At 40.1% G+C, this 18,977-nt stretch overlaps 1 protein-coding gene across 1 annotated transcript in view; it reads left to right on the forward strand.

Moving 5' to 3' along the window:
* ncam2 (neural cell adhesion molecule 2) overlaps positions 1-18,977 on the forward strand; it is a 488,348-nt gene that overhangs the window by 379,215 nt on the left and 90,156 nt on the right. The window contains exons 4-5 of the mRNA XM_030747061.1: positions 1,892-2,035; positions 5,830-5,967. Of these exons, the coding sequence (XP_030602921.1) occupies positions 1,892-2,035; positions 5,830-5,967 (282 nt within the window). The remainder of the gene's footprint in view (positions 1-1,891; positions 2,036-5,829; positions 5,968-18,977) is intronic.

Here is an 18,977-nt window from a genome sequence, read left to right on the forward strand (position 1 = left end):
GAGGGGGATGATAAGAAGCCAACAGAGTGAATGACAAAATCACGCAAAGGCATCCTTGAAGTTAATGAAGACACTGAGATGCCAGACACGTTCACAGGCGGAGGATGCAGCCGGGGAGTGAAAGCTCATTTTGGGGAGCAGCCTGGCATAAATCACGGAGCAAAATGCTAATGCTGAAGCCTCACTAAGGGAAGGGACTGATAGAGGAGCTGTAGCTGATTTATTCACATCCTCACAATATAGCACGCAGGTGATAGCAGGTGGCTGCGGCGTTAGCAGAGCCGGTCCGAACGCACATCAAAGGCAAGGAAAGTGGAGTTGGAAGAGAGATCACGTGAGCTTTGTGAGGAAGTGCTGGTCCAAGAACAGCGTCCTCATAAAAACGCAAAACGTTTGCCAGGAAGACAACGCAGCTTTAAACCAGCACCAAGTGGAATCTATTAAAGAAGGCTGAAACCAAGATAGAGTGAATCAAAGCCTGCCTGTGCATTTGTCTAATTCTGCAATCAGAAAGGCTGCAGAATAACTCTGCTCATCGATTTTTTTTTAATTTTTTGGTAATGGTTATGACTGGCAGCAAGTTGAAACAGTTACTTTTCTGTCACCTGGTGCTGTTTCATCAGAAGTGTCTTATCTGTGTCCCAGAAAACATTCAAAGAGGGATTTTAGCTTTTGCTTTATTTGATTTTCAGAGTAAAAGCTCATCATCAATTTGCAGCATGCATAATTGTTCTCCTGTATGTCTTTCCAAATACATTAGGCAGGAACTGATGGGTATTATTTTACATGACAGCTATGCTTAATAATGTAGTTGTTGTGCACACTAGGGCTATCAGGGAGAATTAATGCACTGTACGTTTACTGCGAATGTGTGTGTATGTGGCATGCAGTGTATATGAATAGCAGTGTTGATCTGCCTCACAGACTGTATAAATAATGGCCGCAGACACCACAACATTGCGCATTGGTTTGTAAAGTCCTGTTAATGCACTCCAGTTGAGCGCTTTTTGCTGGCACTGTCTTCAGAGGGGTGATCTGAATAATTGTTGGCTATTCAGGCTCAGAAGCTGTACCCATCTTTTATCCTGTCTGTGGTCTGTCTGTCACAAAACAGAAACATCCATTGCTGTGAGGTGACAGTGCTAACCGCTGCACCACCATGCCACCCACAGCCTGTAATTGGATAAGCAGAAGAAAATGGATGGATGGAGAAATGGCTGTATAGTTAGATTAATGTTTTTTTAGATTAGTCACATGATTTCAATGGGGGAAACAGTGGACACCAGCTATTAACTTGTCAAAATCAGGAAGGGTTGTTTTTTTGCAACCATGTAATAATGTGGTGCTTTTGTGCTAAAATCCCATGGCCTATTTCCTTACTATCAGATCTGATTGCAAATTAGGCAATAAATTGCTTGAGATGTGATTCTTAACATAAAACATCCAATTTTTTTTTTCATGTATGTTTGTTACTATGTATTTTTTTCTTGTAACTTTACAAATTTAATCCAACTTTTTCCCTGAAATATGATGCACTTTTGCACTGTTCACTGTTCTTGTCTAGCTGCAATATAAGCAGCCAGTTGACCGTCCTAACTCTTAAACCATACAGTATTAGCAGCAAATTACCTTAAAATGGCAAACTTGTTCCTTACAGGATGCAACACAGACAAAGAAGTGGAAGGAAATGTATTTTTAAAAGATTTTTTTAAACCCTAGCTTTTACGTTCTGTCTCAAAACAGGCATAGTTAACAGTACAATAAAAGCACAGCAATGCCTGCTTATTTTCCTTTTGATGTTCAGACCTGCAATAAATTGTCTGTTCTGAATGCTCAGAAGGCGGGGGGGAGGAAGAAAGCTGTTCAATCTCCATCTTGTTTGATCTTGCAGAGAGGTTGACATTCCGGGATGTTCAGTCACCGCAGGAGTTCCGCAGTGGTGAGACGGCAGAAGTGGTGTGTGACGTCATAAGCTCTCCGGTGCCCGTGGTGGTGTGGTACTACCAGGACAGAGAGATTACCGAGGAGCACCACAGTAAGTTTTACCATCCTGCTTTCAAATGTAGGCTATTTTTATCACTGTTTTTCTTGATTTTAAAAAAGAATTATTACATACATTTATACACTTTACTGCTCCACTATTTGAGGTCACAAAAAAAGTTGCATGTTAAGTTACTTCAAAGGTATTCAGAAGGCCTCGTTATCAGGAATGGAATATCAAGTTAAAAAGTGTATGAATATTTTTGGGTCTGAAATGTAGTAAATATAATATGTCGAAATTACAGTAGGTAATGAAATGTCTGTATCTGTAACTTCTGCAACAAAACCAAAAATTTTACAAGAATATTAAAAAAATGCAAAATACAGCAGAATGCAATGATTTGCAAATCTCATGATCAGTATTTTATTCACAATAGAACACTGAAAACACATTTTAAAGTGAGGAAACTTTCAGTTTAAGACGAATATTAGCTCGTTCGGAATTTGATGGCAGCAACACGTCTCAGAAAAGTTGGGACGTCGGTAACAAAAGGCTGGAAAAGGAAGTGTACTGAAAAAGAAACGGCTGGAAGAGCATTTCACAACTAAGTACTTTAATTGGCAACAGGTCGGTAACATGATTGGGTATCAAAAGAGAATCTTAGAGAAGCAGAGCTCCTCAGAAATAAAGACGAGCAGAGGTTCAGTAGTCAGTCCACAGCAAAAAGCCGCGGCTACAAATTGTGGAACAATTTCAGAATAATGTTCCTCACTGTGAACTTGTGAAGACCTTGAATGCTTCATCATCTACAGTACATAACGTCATAAAGGTTCAGACAGTCTGGAGAAATCTGATGCCCTCAGGCAGCACTGCATTAAAAACCGGCATGATCCCGTCATGGAAATGACTGCACGGTCTCAGGAACACTTCCAGAAATCACTGCGTGTGAACACAGTTCTCTGTGCCATCCACAAATACAGGTTAAAACTCAATCATGCAAAGAAGATGCCATATGTAAAGATGATCCAGAAATGCTCATTTAAAATGGACTGAGGCAAAGTGGTCAGATGAATCAGAATTTGAAATTCTTTTTGGATGCCACATCCTCTGGGCTAAAGAGGAGAGAGACCATCTGGTTTGTTATCAGCTGCAAAAACTTCCATCTCTGATGTTATGGGGGTATGTTAGTGCCTATGGAATTGGTAACTTAAACATCTGGAAAAGCACCTTCAGTGCTAAAAGGTATATTCAAGTTTTAGATCGGCATATGGTCCCATTCAGGTGACGTCTTTTTCATGCAATGTTAAACCGCATACTGCAGCTACTACAACAGCGCAGCTTCATAGTAGAAGAGTCCGGGTGCTGAAAACCTTTGATGCATCATGAAATGAAAAGTACAGTAAAGAAGACCCAAGACTTTTGAGCAGCTAGAATCTTATGTCAGACAAGAATGGGACAACATTCCTCTCCCAGAGGTCCAGCTACTGGTCTCAGTTCCCAGTCATTTACGTATTGTTGTGAAAATAAGAGTGAATGCTACACAGTGGTATTGCTGCCATCCAGCTATCTTCTTCCGATTATCCAATCTGGGGTCAAGGGGTGGCTGCAGTCTATCCCAGCTGCCATAGCGCAAGAGGAAAGGTACACCCTGGACAGGTTGCCAGTCTGTCGCAGGACCACAAAGAGACAGACAACCATTCATACTCACATTCAGACCTATGGGCAGTTTAGAGTCATGAGGCAAACACCACACAGAAAAGCCCCGGCCAGATGGTGGATTTGAGCTCAGTGGTTAGCACTCTGGCAACAGTGCTAATCATTGTTCTACCATCATGCCCATCAAATTAAATATGACTTAAAGTGGCACATTTTCTCAGTTTAAACATTTGACTTTTGTTTGGTGAATAAAATATGGGTTTACAAGATTTGCAAATCATTACATTTTGTTTTGATTCACATTTTACATAGCATCGCAGCTTTTCTTGGAATTGGGGTTGCATAATATAATCATATAATCTTGGTAAAAACACAATAAAGCTGCCCTTCAGAGTTTTTGTCCACTAAGAGTGGTACAGAGCAGTTTTGCTGGTTTGTGTACATGAATGATGTGATACGCCTGGCCTATCAATGGTATCACACTGATTGAGTTGCATTCCAAAAAATGTGTAAAGTGCCAAGAAGAAGAAGATGACCAACAGGATACAAGTAGAAGCCTCAGACATGCTTTTCCAAAAATGACCACTCGAGCCTGTTTCCAAAGGTGTGTTTATACCCATAGACTGTCACAGTAAAATGCTCAGTTTAAAAGATAATGTAAACAGCCTGGTAAAATCAACATCTTAGTTTTAGCAGCTAACTTAGCACACATACCCTCACATCCAAAGATGGCCACATCCAGCTCACAAAAGCAGATGCTGAAGTTCATAAATATGAAGCTTTAAGACAGTAGTTACAATTAGCTTATGTTTTTTATGGCTTGGATGTTATCAATGTAAACAGGTATGAAACATTTTTGGATCAAACTATTCCAAATTCCTGAATCAAGGAAAGCGTTTGGTTAAAATACCTCTTCTTAACAGCAGATGGTCCAACAGTGTAACTGATCGTGACTATTTTAGTAATTTATGATGATAATAAAAGTTGCATGTAAGCCACAGTCTCAAAGGGAGTATACGATGAATGTAAAACATGCCAAAAACACTCAATTATTGAGAGGAAAAAAAAAAGCTTGTGAGTCTCTGTGTGCCCAACACTCTCTCTTTCTTATTGCAAAGGCGCACTAATGTGGCAAAGCTTCACTTCTCTGGGAAATGCTATTCCCTTCTTTTGTGTGGATTCACAATAAGACAAAGGTATAAAATTCTATGAATAGAAACCCCATCAGGCCCGGAGGGAGGCGGCTAACTTGGACAGAAATGATGTTAACAAGCGACTGAGAGGATGGATTATATAGCAGTCGGATGGCGACATTCGAAGACGCCGCTTCCCGTGAGATAAAATGCAAACCAACACTCTGCATCTTTTGGAATAAAGCCAGCTAATGGGTGGATTTATGCGGCGCTATTGTCTATCATCTTCCATCCTATTTGAGGGAAGGCTGATGTATGTCATTTGTAAAGCTCTTTCTGGTAATACCACCCTTTTTTAGCATTAATAGTGCTAAATGTCAGGAGGGTAGTCTACTTAATATTAAAAGAAAAGAAAGATAGAGGAAGAGACTCACTGAGAGGAGAGATTCCTTTTCAGTAACATTCTTCCCTGAAAGCAGGTGCTGTAGTTAGAACCAGCAGACTAGGACTCATTATTTCTTCTTCACCTCCTCCCTGATTTACAACTCTCTACACCGCTTCCCCATCCTCCTTCCAGACAAAACGCATGCCTGAACAGATTAGAAAGAGTGACCCCTTGAATCTGTCATGGTTTTTAATTGAAATTCAAATCTTCAGCAGCAAGGTAATGATGAAACATGGGGGAGAATTTTTTTCTTTAATCATTTCACTCTAATTACGATGCGTGGTTATAAATATATTTGCTTGAGAGAAATGAGATAGAGGCCGGAGCAATCCAGGCCAATCTCCCAATAGCCACAATAGAAGACTGCGTGGAACTGTAATTGCATGGGTGTTTATCTGTGTGGACTTTATCAGGTAAATGTGCTGAAGTGAAGATTGACAGTCTAACTACTGAAGAGTGGAGATGGCAATTTTCTCCTGCTGTTTTCCTAACTTTCTTATCTCGCTTCTCTCTCTATCATACGCTGTTTTTCTTTTGTCATTTCCGACTTCCGCTCTCCCTTTCTGCCTTTGCCTGGGTGTCCGTCTGTCCTCCTTTTCACGCGTGCTGTGAAGGCAGGTTCCAGGTGTTGCCAAACAACAACCTGCAGATCCATCAGGTGACCAAGGCTAACGAGGGCGTGTACCGCTGTGAAGCCAGCGTAGAGGCCCGCGGGGAGATCGATTTTGTGGACATTGCGGTGGTGGTCAATGGTGAGTTTGGTTTTTTGGTTTATTTATCTATTTTTTAAATATTTACTTAAGAATAAGTCTTAATCAGAATAAGTCATGTGGGGGCTATTGGCATCTTCAGAGAAGACACAAGTGAAATCAGGGTAAATGTGCAAGTGCTAAAAAAACAGTTTCTATAATAGTCAGTATAATGACAGCAAAACAGCTGACAGGTTAATATTGTAAAGCCTGAACACACATATATACATATACAGCAATAATATTTGCTCTGCAGTAATAAACTGGTGTTGTAGATTAAACTAGGCTCATTGTGGAAAAGGGGGATTAAAACAATACAAAGTATAGCAATGGCAAAAATTTTGCTGGTTCTTATATAGTGTCGTTCTACTCAGTTGAGCACTCTGGTATTACTACAACTGCTTGCCCTCCAATGGAACCTTATTAATGTATATTCAGTATTGCTATTTTTCGTCACTACCATCCCGAGTCGGGAGTGGGTAATGTGCACGACTGCTGCATTCCTTGGATGTAGGAGCCGTTTCTCAGGCTAGAATCCAGAATCACACCCTGATTCCCTGTTACCTCAAAATATGAGAGGGCAGACATTCAAATAAGCTAGTGATTGGCCTTGTTTATCGAGAGTCACCAAAGTTTTATTAATTTTATTAGCCATAGCTGCTAGACTAGTAGCAGCCATAGCTGGTAGCTGCTACTAGTCTACATAGTCTATATAAACTTAGCACAAAAAGTAAGGAAATTTGTGTTTGGTCAGTTATTTCTGAAACATAACACTTTTTAAACACACATGATTTTATCCTGTTAAATGAACATTATATACTAGAAAGTAACAGACCGGCAGGACCAGTATACATATTCTATAAAAACAGCACAAAAGGTAAGGAAATTTGTGTTAGTTGATTATTTCTGTGTTGTAACAATTCTTCTTGACAATAAATCTTACACTGTTTGAAAGCCTATTTCCCCTTAAATGTCACATTTGTAAGGAAAATGCATTTGTGGGTTGAGCAGCAGAGTTGAGTATGTGGGTTGTGCCCAAGAAAAATTTGCCAGATCTTCTCTGCCAATGCCAAACAGCTTATTCTGCTATTCAGTCTTTTTTAGGGTTTTTTATTGGAGTGGATGATTGAAGTCCAAAGAAACAAGACATCTTGGGAATTGAACAGATTATTTATTTAACAAACAGCGTCTGAGTAGCATGTGAAAGAACCATGCAAAAATGTCCTTACTTTTTGTGCTAATATACAAGAATATACATACATATATATTCTTTTTATTTTCCTTTACACACTTTCCTTCCTTTTTCTTATAAATTTTTGTTCTACCAAGCTCTGTTTTCAAGCTCTGCCTAACTAAATCTGAAAATCAGTTATATCAAAAACTTTGCACTGAAGCCACTGTGGGAGCTAAAGATGCACTTTTCTGCATTGCATGTGCTGTCACAGTGTTATTGTGCTTGTACTTGTTTGTTTCATAGCTACATGTATTAGCCAACATTGTACTAAATACAAATCCAAACCCAGCTAAGCAGTATTTGTCACTATGGAACTCTAAAGGGAGTTTTGCATGTTTGCAGACCATGCTCCTGTACACACAGTATCAACAGATTAGCATACATTAGGGTATGAATCTCCTTTCCACAGTTTTGTTGTTGTTGTTGTTTTCAAAATTGAACATATTTCATTCTTTTTATTCCTGCACTTACTGTACAAGGCCTTCAGGATTTCAGGTGCCCAAGGTTAAAAACATAATAACTGAATGAGATTAGCTCAGCAGTACCTTTCCTCCGTGACTGCAAAAGAAAATAAAACTAAATCAAGGTCACATTCTTATGATTAATTACCACTAATTTGCTTCCTTCAAAGAAAGCATTGTTTATTTATTTATTTTGCCATCTAGTCTGTTGTTGCTAAATCTGGAGACAGAGGGTGAAATAGCTGCACCGTGCAAGCTGTCAGTTTGTTGACGATTACTTAAGATTACTTGACTACTACACCACGAAGTTGACACATTTCGTAGCTTGTTTACAGAGTTTTGATCATCTGCAGAGTGAAGTCAGTGACGCTGAAACAAGGCGTACTGTTGTGCAAGAACCCAAATGGAAATTCAGGTTGAATGCACAGACCTTTAGTTGAAGTATCAGAAAAGAGCTGTCAGCTATGACAGATTGAGTTTCACTGAATCATGCATACTTACTAGCTGGTCTACACTGGCTACTGTTGGTGTGATTTTATTTTGTAATTCTCTCTATTCTTTAGTGTGATTGAAAATTTCAATTAGCAATGGCTTTTGGCACTGTGGCCCCAAAAATTGAAGGGTGTCATATTAATTTTCTCATTTGTCCTCATTTACAGTGAGTCACCTGAGACTGCTGAGGTGATTGAAATGTGATTTTATGAAGGCCACAGGCATCTTGTAACAGTTGATCAGCTGCAGTATTGTCTCTGCCTATGTAATTCTCTCACGCCTAATGTAATAGCAGATCAAGTCTCCGCCAAAAACTATGAATTGTATTCAATTTAGCACACCACTTACCTCACTTCTGAGGAAGATCCAATAAGCCTGCTCAATGAGGCACGACCTATTATTGCAGCGGCACGACACTTGCCATGTGGTGCTGAGACAGGACAGACTTTGCTGAGCGTCCTAACTCTGTGAATGAACCACACCCAGGGGGAGATGCTTTAAACTGAACTTCCCTTTGCCACCAGGAGACTTATTCTGCCAGTCCATGGAGACTCTAACATTTTGCAAGAATGAGACAGTGCCATTTGGTCCTCATGAAATATACAAAGCACTTACAGCTAAATAAGTCATTTTAAAACAAATGAGTTTTGGTATGGTACCACCAGACTAGGGGACATCTGTCACACCAGTGCATTTGTCTCCTTTTTTCTAAGAATGTGAAATGTTCCCTTAAAGCTATCCACCTGTAGGAGAGGAAATAAAACAGGAGGATTGTGATGCGACTGCTCATTCAGAAAATAGACTGTATGTAAAGGCACAAAGGCATGGACAATGTTACGTCCTCCATTAAGACTACTATTTTGAAGCCGCAACTTGAGTATTTGGTAATTGTCACCTTCCTTTTATTGAAATGGGATGTGAGGAGAGAGGAATGCGCTCTCATCAATGGAAAGACTTTGAATCTGAAACTAGTGATTAAGATAAACTGAGGAGTCGCCACCTGCTGGCCATTAGAAGGAATGCAGGTTTAAGTCACTGCACAAGCAGCACTTTTCTTTTCCTCAACATGAAACAAGAAATGATGAAACCGTACGGGATCTGAGCTACACACAGAGTCAGCACAGTTAAGGTTTCAGTGTTTTGCCATGTACTGACCACAATCCAAAGTACTGTTAAATAAGGCTCAAAGTTTACATCACTGTCTCTGGTGCAGAGCTGGGTTGTGAGCTCTCTACCCTTGATGGCAGTTTTGATTAAACTGACTGCCATTTGGCCTAAGCGTTGGGAAACACACCCCATCAAATATGAATGTGCAGGCATACAGTGCATAACGCATGTGAGCCCCAAGTGGGTGTGCCCACAGTAGTTTTGCCCTTTGGGGCTCCTATATGGGTTTTCTATGGGGAAGCCAATGGGTGTGCTGACAGAAAACCCATGTGGGGCCCATGTAGGGTAGCCTATGTGGGGCATCGAACATCCGAGAGAGAATTCTGTGGGGACCTCATTGCGGGCTTGCCTACAGAAAACCCAGATGGAGGCTCGTTTTTGTTAGCCCATACAGGCCCCACAGTAGTTTTACCCCCTGGGGTCTTCATGATGGTATTCTGTGGCCAAGCCCTGTATGTGTTGCCCATAAAAAAACCTTCATGGGGGCCCCATGTAGACATTTTGCCCTGTAATATGTGGGCCCCACAGTTCATGCTCTTACAGGTTCCCACAGTGAGCTGTCCACTGTGGACCTTATGGGTCTGCCTAGACTGGGCCTACATGGACTGAAACAACTCTGGCATATATAAAAGCAGCACTACCAGTGTGTCTGGTATCTGGTGCATTTATTCCACAACTGTTTATCTCTGTTAAGATTTGTATACATAAACTGGTCAGCTTCAAACAGCAAAATTAACAACTGGCAAGTGACAAACAAAAGGCCTAAAGAGCTAAGTAATTAATTCAGAAATCTGTGGAGACCAAAACAAAGCTAATAAGATGGGAACAGTACATTCATTGGGTCACTTAAACACCACCTCCCACAGTAAATGTCTCTGTCTCATTGGGTTGTGTACACAGCGCATTGTGTGTTTACAGCTACATGGCGCCCAAGCGGTGCAGAAGATCTACTATTGCAGATTGATATTCTTCTTTTACACCTTCTCACACTACCATCATGGTAGTTCTGAGGTAGCAGTTGTCCTGTGGCTCAGACGGACTTTTAGTTAAGCCTCTAGCATAAAAGCGAGTACAGAGAGTTGGTCTGTAGGTACGGAAGACAGAAAGAGCATTTGCTTAAATGCCACCTAGTGTCATGGGGCAGCCAAATAGTATAAGCTCCCCGTCTTTGTAGAAACTGTTCATGGTAATACTTAGAGTTTTGAAAAACTGCTCAACAGCTCTGTGTCCAAGAACAAAGCAGTGGATGTGCTGCCTTGTGGTTCCAGAGTCCCCAAGGAGTTGTCTTTAGTGCACCAAGGCCTATGCTGTTCAACTATGGAAAGCTATGACCTAGCTTTTACTCTCAGTCATTTCCACAGGCAAACCTGTGCATCCCAGTTATTTCTTTTTCAACCGCTTAAGCTCTCATTTGAAGAGCTATTTTTGTAGGCTGGGGAAGAGGCTAGAATTTGAATCTTGTTTGATCCCAACACCACTGTCTTTCATTTGAAGAAGGTTTCGCTTCAGTAGGGTTGACTAAGATTATTCCCTTCCCTTGCAATTGTGAAACCAAATTGGAGCAAGGACTACCTTTGCAGCAATTTTCCAAAGTAAGCCACAAGGGTTGCTAGAGGATCTACTGTATCAACAACCTGCATTGGTCAGAAAATACAAGCAGATGGAGATTAAGCAGATTGCTAGGAGCCTCAGGTGTGTCAATGAGTACAACAGGGTACATGTTTTATCTGTCAGGTACAGACAGTAAATGGTTCCCTGTTGTGATGCCTGGGGATTTGGCAGCATGTTAAGACACAAACTGTGGAGAAAAAAAAAAAGGCAGAAACACAGTTCTTCTCTGTTTGAAGATCCCTGAAAGAAGAAGGTAGAAGAAAGGATGGAGAACTAAACTGATACAGCTACAGGGTATGCTTGGACTCACCCTCATCTCCAGAGGTCTAACTCGGAGGACTTAAAACATTGCTTTGTGCAAAAATAAGACTGGACATTGATTCTTGTCCAAGTTCATAGCCACAGCCAACAGTGAAAGGAGCTGAATCTGGACACATCTATACAAAAAATCACTTGAACTTGTTTTTGAAATATCATACTGGCTTTTTTTCTTTATTTCAATTCCATCCCATTTTTTTTGCTACAATCCATTTTTAGCAATTTTCACACTAGTGCATGAAGTTTCACCTTATTTCTAAATTCTGGTTCCCAGCTGTTCTGGATTGTAAACCATCTGAATAAAGCAGTGTAAAATTGTGTCCTCTTTCAGCCATGTACAAGTTATGAGCAGTCCCCTAAAAATAAGAGTTGTAAAAGTAGATGAAGTAGCGGTCTGTCTAGTAGGTGACACACCCAATTGTATTTATTGTTCTAGTGCTAGTTTATGTGGCTAACATTCAGTGCTTGTACTCAACGATCACATACAGTAGAGAAACACTATTACTATAACACTGAGGATGACCAACCCCCGAAAAGCACCTGGCCCTGACAACATCCACGGCTATGCTCTGAGGGTCTGCTCTTCAGAGCTGGCTGAGGTTTTTACAGATATTTTTAATTTTTCCCTCTCCCAGTCATCTGTCCCTACATGCTTCAAGTCCACCACTATAGTGCCCTTCCCCAAGAAAAACAACACACCCTGTTTGAATGACTATCGTCTCATCGCACTCCCTTCACTTGTAATGAAGTGCTTTGAGAGGATGGTCATGTCCCATATTAAAGATCCATTCTGAACACATTAGATCCCCTGCAACTTGCATATCATCAGAACCGTTCAACTGACAATGTTAATGCAGCCTTCTATACAGCCCTCTCACACCTCAAAAATAAGGACACTTATGTTTGAATGTTGGTTATAGACTAAAATTCAGCATTCAACACTGTCATCCCAAGCAGACTGGTTGAAAAGCTCTTCATCCTTGGACTAACACCCTCCCTCTGCTGCTGGGTCTTGGACTTCCTTACAGACAGACCTCAGGCAGTCAGAGTTATCAGGCACAAAGAAAGTGAGCACTGTGACCCCACAAGGCTGTGTGCTCAATCCACTGCTGTACACCTTCTTCACCTATGACTGCGTCCCCTCCCAGAGCAATACCTCTATTGTCAAGTTTGCTGATGACACCACCATCATTGGGCTGATTACTGGGGGAGAGGAAGCAGCTTACAGGGAAGAGGTGGCCCATCTGGTGTCCTGGTGCCAGGAAAATAGTCTCTACTTAAATACAGAGAATACTAAGGAGATGATTATTGAAGAGGAGAGACCAGCATGCCCCATTATCCATCAACGGGACTCAGGTGGAGAGGGTGAAGACCTTCAAATTCCTCGGCACTCACATCAGTGACAATCTCACCTGGACCTACAACACAGTGCAGATTGTCAATAAGGCTCAACAGAGACTCTTCTTCTTAAGGAAGCTGAGCAAATTTGGATTATCCCCCAAGCTCCTCAGCAGCTTTTACAGATGCACAGTGGAGAGCATCCTGACAAACTCCATCACAGTGTGGTATGGAAATTGCACTACTCAGGACAGGAAGGCTCTCCAGCGTGTCATCAAAGCAGCACAATTCATCTGTGGAGTTGCCTTCCCATCACTACAGGACACTTATAATACCCGGTTAATAAAGAGAGCACACAACATCATCAAAGACTGCATCCACCCACAGCACACACTGTTCACACTCCTCCCGTCTGGCAGATGTTACAGGAGTGTAAAAGCAAGAACAACCAGACTAAAAGTTTCTATCCACAGGCCATCAGGCTACTGAACCCCTAACTGATTATCAAACTGTGATTACCTGCCTTTTTTCATCTGTATATATGGCACTTACTTTATTATTTATAGTTTATTTTTCTATATACTTGTTCTTTCATTTTATTTTAAGTTAGTTATTTATTTCAATTCTGTATAGGGTACTCACAAAGTAAGAATTTAATTGCTCAGCATAACCATTGTGTTTTGAAGTGTGTATGACACTTGATCTAGCCCACCATCAGTGTCCCATCAAAGACTGGAGGTTAATCCACAATCCAGATGCACAAGCAACAAGAATAAGTGACTGGCCTCACAGTTTGACAAGCTCCAGCCTTTGTTAATGGGACACAAGCAACTGATGCTATACAATGAAATCAAAAGACACTTTATGACTCCAACAGAATGTGGTCAAGCAGAGTTAAGCCTGTTTCTGGAGAGATTCTAGCTAGTTATGGCTACAAAGCGGCAATAATTTAAAGGATGGGTATAAATAGACAAGAAGCTTTATGCTAGAACGCACTTTGAGATGCACAGAGAGAGATAGCTTTCCCTTTTAGATTTCACTGGGTAAGCACTGCTCGCCTGCCTTGCTTGCCCTGATGGAGCGCTACTAAATTATAATAATGCAATGGCTGAAATGTACAATTAGAGAGGTTGAAATGAGGTTTCACTAACTATTTTGTGACATGCAAATAAAAAAAAAGGCAATTTTCATATTTTCAACATTTATTATTGCAAAATATTTATGAATTGATGAGTACCCATCAACGTTTTTTAATAATTCATCTATATAAGCTTTACATTTATTTAGTCAATGCCTTTATTTTTCTAAATGAATAAGAGGTCCATTTAAAAATCCCATCTCATTTCATTTTGAAAGAAGTTTTAGAAGCCCTTAGGGCAACCTTAGAGCACTTAGCCAACTTTATTTGATAGACTTTGCTAGTAGAAAAGTCTTATTTAGTGGCAGTGTGAGTATTCAATACTCAGCTTCTTGTGTCCCACAATAGTGTGATTATTTCATTGATTCGTTTTGTGTATCTGTGAAATTGTCTCTTGAATTAGTGCATTTTGTCCAAAAAGCAGCCAAACAATATTTTTCAGAGTTTCTACACAAGATTGCAAATTGTATTCCTGAATTGCTTTCTGCACATCCAGTTACCAGCTGAGATGATTGGCTAAATGAATGCTGCAGTGTCTTTATGGTTAATTTTTATTGTGAACTACAATTGAACTTGATCACCATCTCCACATTGGGCGGTTTGCTGTTATATTCAGCATCCAGCAACAATATGTCATGCTGTTCTTTTGATTTAGCACATAAGAAGAACTGTCAGCTCCATTTCAATAACATGTTAGCAGACATTACTTTAACCGGTGATGCAGAACAACATATTTTCTGAAAGCAGGGCTGAAATAACTTTCTCTATACCCCCCTACCAAAGTGAAGACATAAATATTCATGTGTCAGTTGATAAAAGAGTAGTTTCTTCCCCGCAAGCATGCAGTGAATGAAGCTCTGCTGACCTGCTGCAGCTCCCAGTCTCCAGTGTATCATCAAAGCAGACCGCAGATGAGGATGATGGTGTATCGAGAGAAGGAGGCCACCCGCTGAATGGCTAATCAACCTGAGGGCAAAAGAGCTTGGTGACTAGAAGAATGCAGAACATTTCAGGAAGTGATCTAAAATGTAACCACAGTTAAATCATGGAAGCTTTTCATTGACTATTTTTAACATAATTTAAAGAAAAATGAAAAGAAAAAGAAAGAAAAAAGCTGAGAAACAATGATTTTATAGAACAGAAGTTTATTGCAATGCTGGTCATTAATAACACATTCCTATTTACAGTGGCAGCCTGGAAAAAAGTCAAAACCTGTTGAGGAGATGTAGAGGGAGAAGATGAAATTTGAACCATTAAAAGACTAACAGTAATAATCTGAAAACATGTTAACACATGACAACACTGGTAAAATGGTGCCCCTGGTGGTGAAAGGTTTATCAAAAATTTCCAGAATGTAATAAATACCTGAAAGTGAAGTCTCATAAAATTAGACATATTTAAGGTAATCCTCTGGGGAAATTTCACTGCAGAGAAAACCCAGTGTTGCTCGATATACTGTAGGTTCAGTCAGTAAAGGAGCTAAAAAGTGGATCTGTATTATTGTGGTTAATACTTGACAAGAAAAAGTTCCCCAGTTTGAGACTTGGAGGAGGCGCAAATCTACTGGAGGAGCCCCTGGTGTGTGTGGATCCATGTGCTGCGGTGACCTCCCATGAATAAAGAAGCAGCTATACTTAAGTATAGGGGCTACTGAACTAGTTAGTCTTATAGGTTGTAGTAGACAAAGTTTGTTCCTTTGAATGGAGCCAGATCAGAGAATGTATATGAGGGATGGATGTGAAGTTTGTAAATCTGCATTCTTTCTAATGGTCTTCAATTTAATTAAATTTTTTAAAATATTCTAGTTAATGAGAAAGTGACCCCACTTCTTACTTGATTCATACATGGTGATTCATGGTGATAGCCAAAATGGTGAACTCACAGTTTCAAACAAACTCACATCCATCTTTCATATACAGTCTTAATTCCAATGTTACCATATTTGTAACTGTATTCCAGGAGATGTTCTGTGTTTTGGTTTTGGAAAGTGAAATTCTATTATTTTATATAGGTTTGGTCTAATAAAGCATCTATCGGTCTATGCAATGTGCTCATACAGCCTGTAGAATTGCTTTGTAAACCAAGAAGCTAGCATTAGCTGATACCTTAGTCCTCTACCCTCTTATCCAAATAAGGTCACTTCGCAAAAAAAAAACCCACAATGGCACCATCCATAATGCTGAACATAAGGATTCAATATGGATGTCCAGAAAACAGTGAATTGCATACATCTTCCATCTTTTATTCACAACGTATAAGTCAGAATGCTATTTCCCGTGTCTATGCTGAGATGAGCTAACCATTTGTTGGCGCCACCTTCATTTTCACTTCTCAAACAACTCTTAGTAAGAAAACAAGCAAGGGTTTCATTTTTAACCCTTCAAATACAGATTTTGAATCATCTCTACATTTTGATGACCCAGTAGCCATAGCAGCCAGTTGCTATAGCAGCTGATGATGATGTAAAATGGAAATAACTTCCTGATTTTTGCCCGTATCCTTCCTCAACACATCCACTTAATTGTGGGTTCACTCACTCAAACACCAGACCCCACAATTTTCTCCCTTTCAGCTGTCAGTGGAAACTACCGGCTGTGTCCTTCAAGATTTCTTAACTGATTTTGCAACGTCAATCAAAATTGCTTCATGTGCAATAAGTGAATATAAATACCCTTCTCTGTTGCATTACATCCCCAGTTGTAAACCAGGGCTGGTTTGACTCCAGCTAGTGTGCGAATCTAGAAGGTGAAGCAAATCCTGAGTAGACAGCCAACAGGGGTCTTTAACCAAGAGAATTTCACGACTTCTCAACATGGGTGAGCCCGACTTTATTGAAGCTAATTAGAGGCTAACAGAAAACAAATCCTCCAGCTCCTGCATTTAAAACTACTTATCTTTAAACATGTTTTCGTGTATTCTGGCATTGGTGGGGATGTCTGTGAACCCTGCATTATCTCACCCAAGCCTCTGAAGTTTCAAGCATATGACTAATACATGAAGAATTCATAAAGCTTGCCAGATTCTTTTTGGATGCTTAAACCCTGTTGCTGATTTGCTCTTTTGAAGTCTTCTTGCTTGGCAGTTTGTCTCATTAACAGGCCTGTTTCAACAAGGCCCACTGATGTGGGAGTGTATTGCATAGGAAGAGAGAGGGGGGGACACTGGAGAATAGAGATCTATTGGCTTGGAAATCAATGGTTATCATGTCAGCCAGATGCTTGCGCCTCTCACTCGCACAGTCAGAACTATTGGAAATGACTCATAGTGTTTGATTATTGCTTAGGCCATTTTTATCCCTGAAAAGCTCTCTGCACCTAAAATGTGTGTCTACAGTTGTGTGCCAAGTGTTCCATATTGTGTTGACTTTACAGACAAAAATGGCAATGATTTTTTTTTTTTTTTTATTATTCTTAGGGGAAATGAGTACATAAGCAACATGAGACAGCACACAGATCAGACGCTATGGAACTGAGATGCACCGTGAAGAGTATTTTGCTTCATGGTAATACACACTGGTGCTGTTAGTGTAACTGATCTTTTAAGAAAGACTACAGAACGCTGCAGCATTGGTTCATTAGGTATCTGTGGTGATGCTTTGTTTTGATTAGAACTCCCTATTCGCTCAGTGAAGTATGTACCTGCTTCACTGCTGTTCTTCATCAAAAAGCTGCATTTTGAGTCCTAAAGCCATATTTAATATTTAATTTCCATTTTGAGTTGTTTTTAGATCTATGTGGAATAAGTGTCCTCTGGATGTCATTAGTTGGAGGACAAATTCATTTCATTATCTCTTAATAACTCCCAAACCCAATGAGGGCTCTTTACATTTTTTGGGAGTATTTCAAACACATCCAGCTTTGTTTTCTCACAAACTGACACCTTTTGAGCTTTTTTCCAACCCTTTCAATGCGATCAGAGGGAAACAAATGCTGCACGGAGATAATAGCCTCATGCGGCTGCCGGTTATGATCGCGCACATTTAGCACAAGCACCTGTGAAGCAGGCTTTTATTTGGATTGCAATAGCAAGCTTCTCAAAGACTTCTTGCTTTTCAGTGATTTCTTTTCATTCATATGCAGCCATTTCTCCATGTGGGTAATGTTGGTCTTACAGAATAAATTAACTTATTCAAATATCAAGTTGGGGGTAGAATTAGAATGAGTGCATGTCTGATTACACAAAAACAAATTTTCAGCTGACAGTGGGTATTTTTTTTAATTTGCTGCAATTGAGCATTTTGTTTGTTTTAATTTATGTCCTCTAATTAAAAGCAGACCAACTCTTGTAAACACAATGGTGACAGCACATGCCTTATTTTACTAACCTGCTGCGGGAGAAGCAAAATTTAGCTTCTGCAAGCTAGAACTACATTTAAACCTACATATAATGATGGTTTAGCCTGTATCCAGGCACATTAAATTATTTTTACATTAACATGTGATCATATGCTCTTGTGTTGACCTTGCATTAGTGAGCATTTTCATCACCTTGATTCTGTGATGTAATTGGATCAAATGATGCCAGTGCAGTATGTGGAGCTCGTGGGCTATTTAGCAAATATAGCACTTCCTGATGCTGTTGTCTGGCCTTTACTCATTTTCCCTATACCAAGGAATGGGGCTCCTGCAGCTTTTAGCTGGCCCTCTTTCAGAAAGGAAGAAAAAAAGAGGAGGGCGAGGAGGAGTTTGGTGACCTTTCAACATGCAAGGCAGTCCTTTTCATCAAGAAAAAGTAGAGGAGTGGAGATAGCATTGATCTCATCCTTCAGATGTTGTGGGATTGATCCAGTAACATTCCAACCTCTGCTTTTCGTTACCCACAAGAGATTCTCACATGGTGCATTGAGGTGTCTTGAGACTTTGACAGCAGACAGGAAAGAAGGAAGAGAAATGCTCAGTTTCAACAAAGAGACTTAAGATGGCTCATGGTCCCAGATTTATGCCCTAAACCACAGAGGCCAACAACAACATTGCACATAAATAATCTCAATAATGTAAATTTTGAGGTATTTTTGAATTAGTCATTAACTATCCAGTAAATGTATATGCATATTCGTTGTAAAAGTACCTTAGAAAAAGAGATCTTATTTTGTTTTTGTTGCTTTTGTGAATGGAGTTATGTGTGAGCAGGTCAAGTCATGTAGAGTGAACTCCGATACCTTAAGCTGCGCTCATACTACCCATGAAAAAGTGACAGCAAGCCAGTGATATGAAACCATTAACTGACTCGTGACATTGATCTCTGCATGATTGGC

This window comes from Archocentrus centrarchus, chromosome 2 (genome assembly GCF_007364275.1).
Source record: "Archocentrus centrarchus isolate MPI-CPG fArcCen1 chromosome 2, fArcCen1, whole genome shotgun sequence".
NCBI classification, from domain to species: Eukaryota; Metazoa; Chordata; class Actinopteri; order Cichliformes; family Cichlidae; genus Archocentrus; species Archocentrus centrarchus.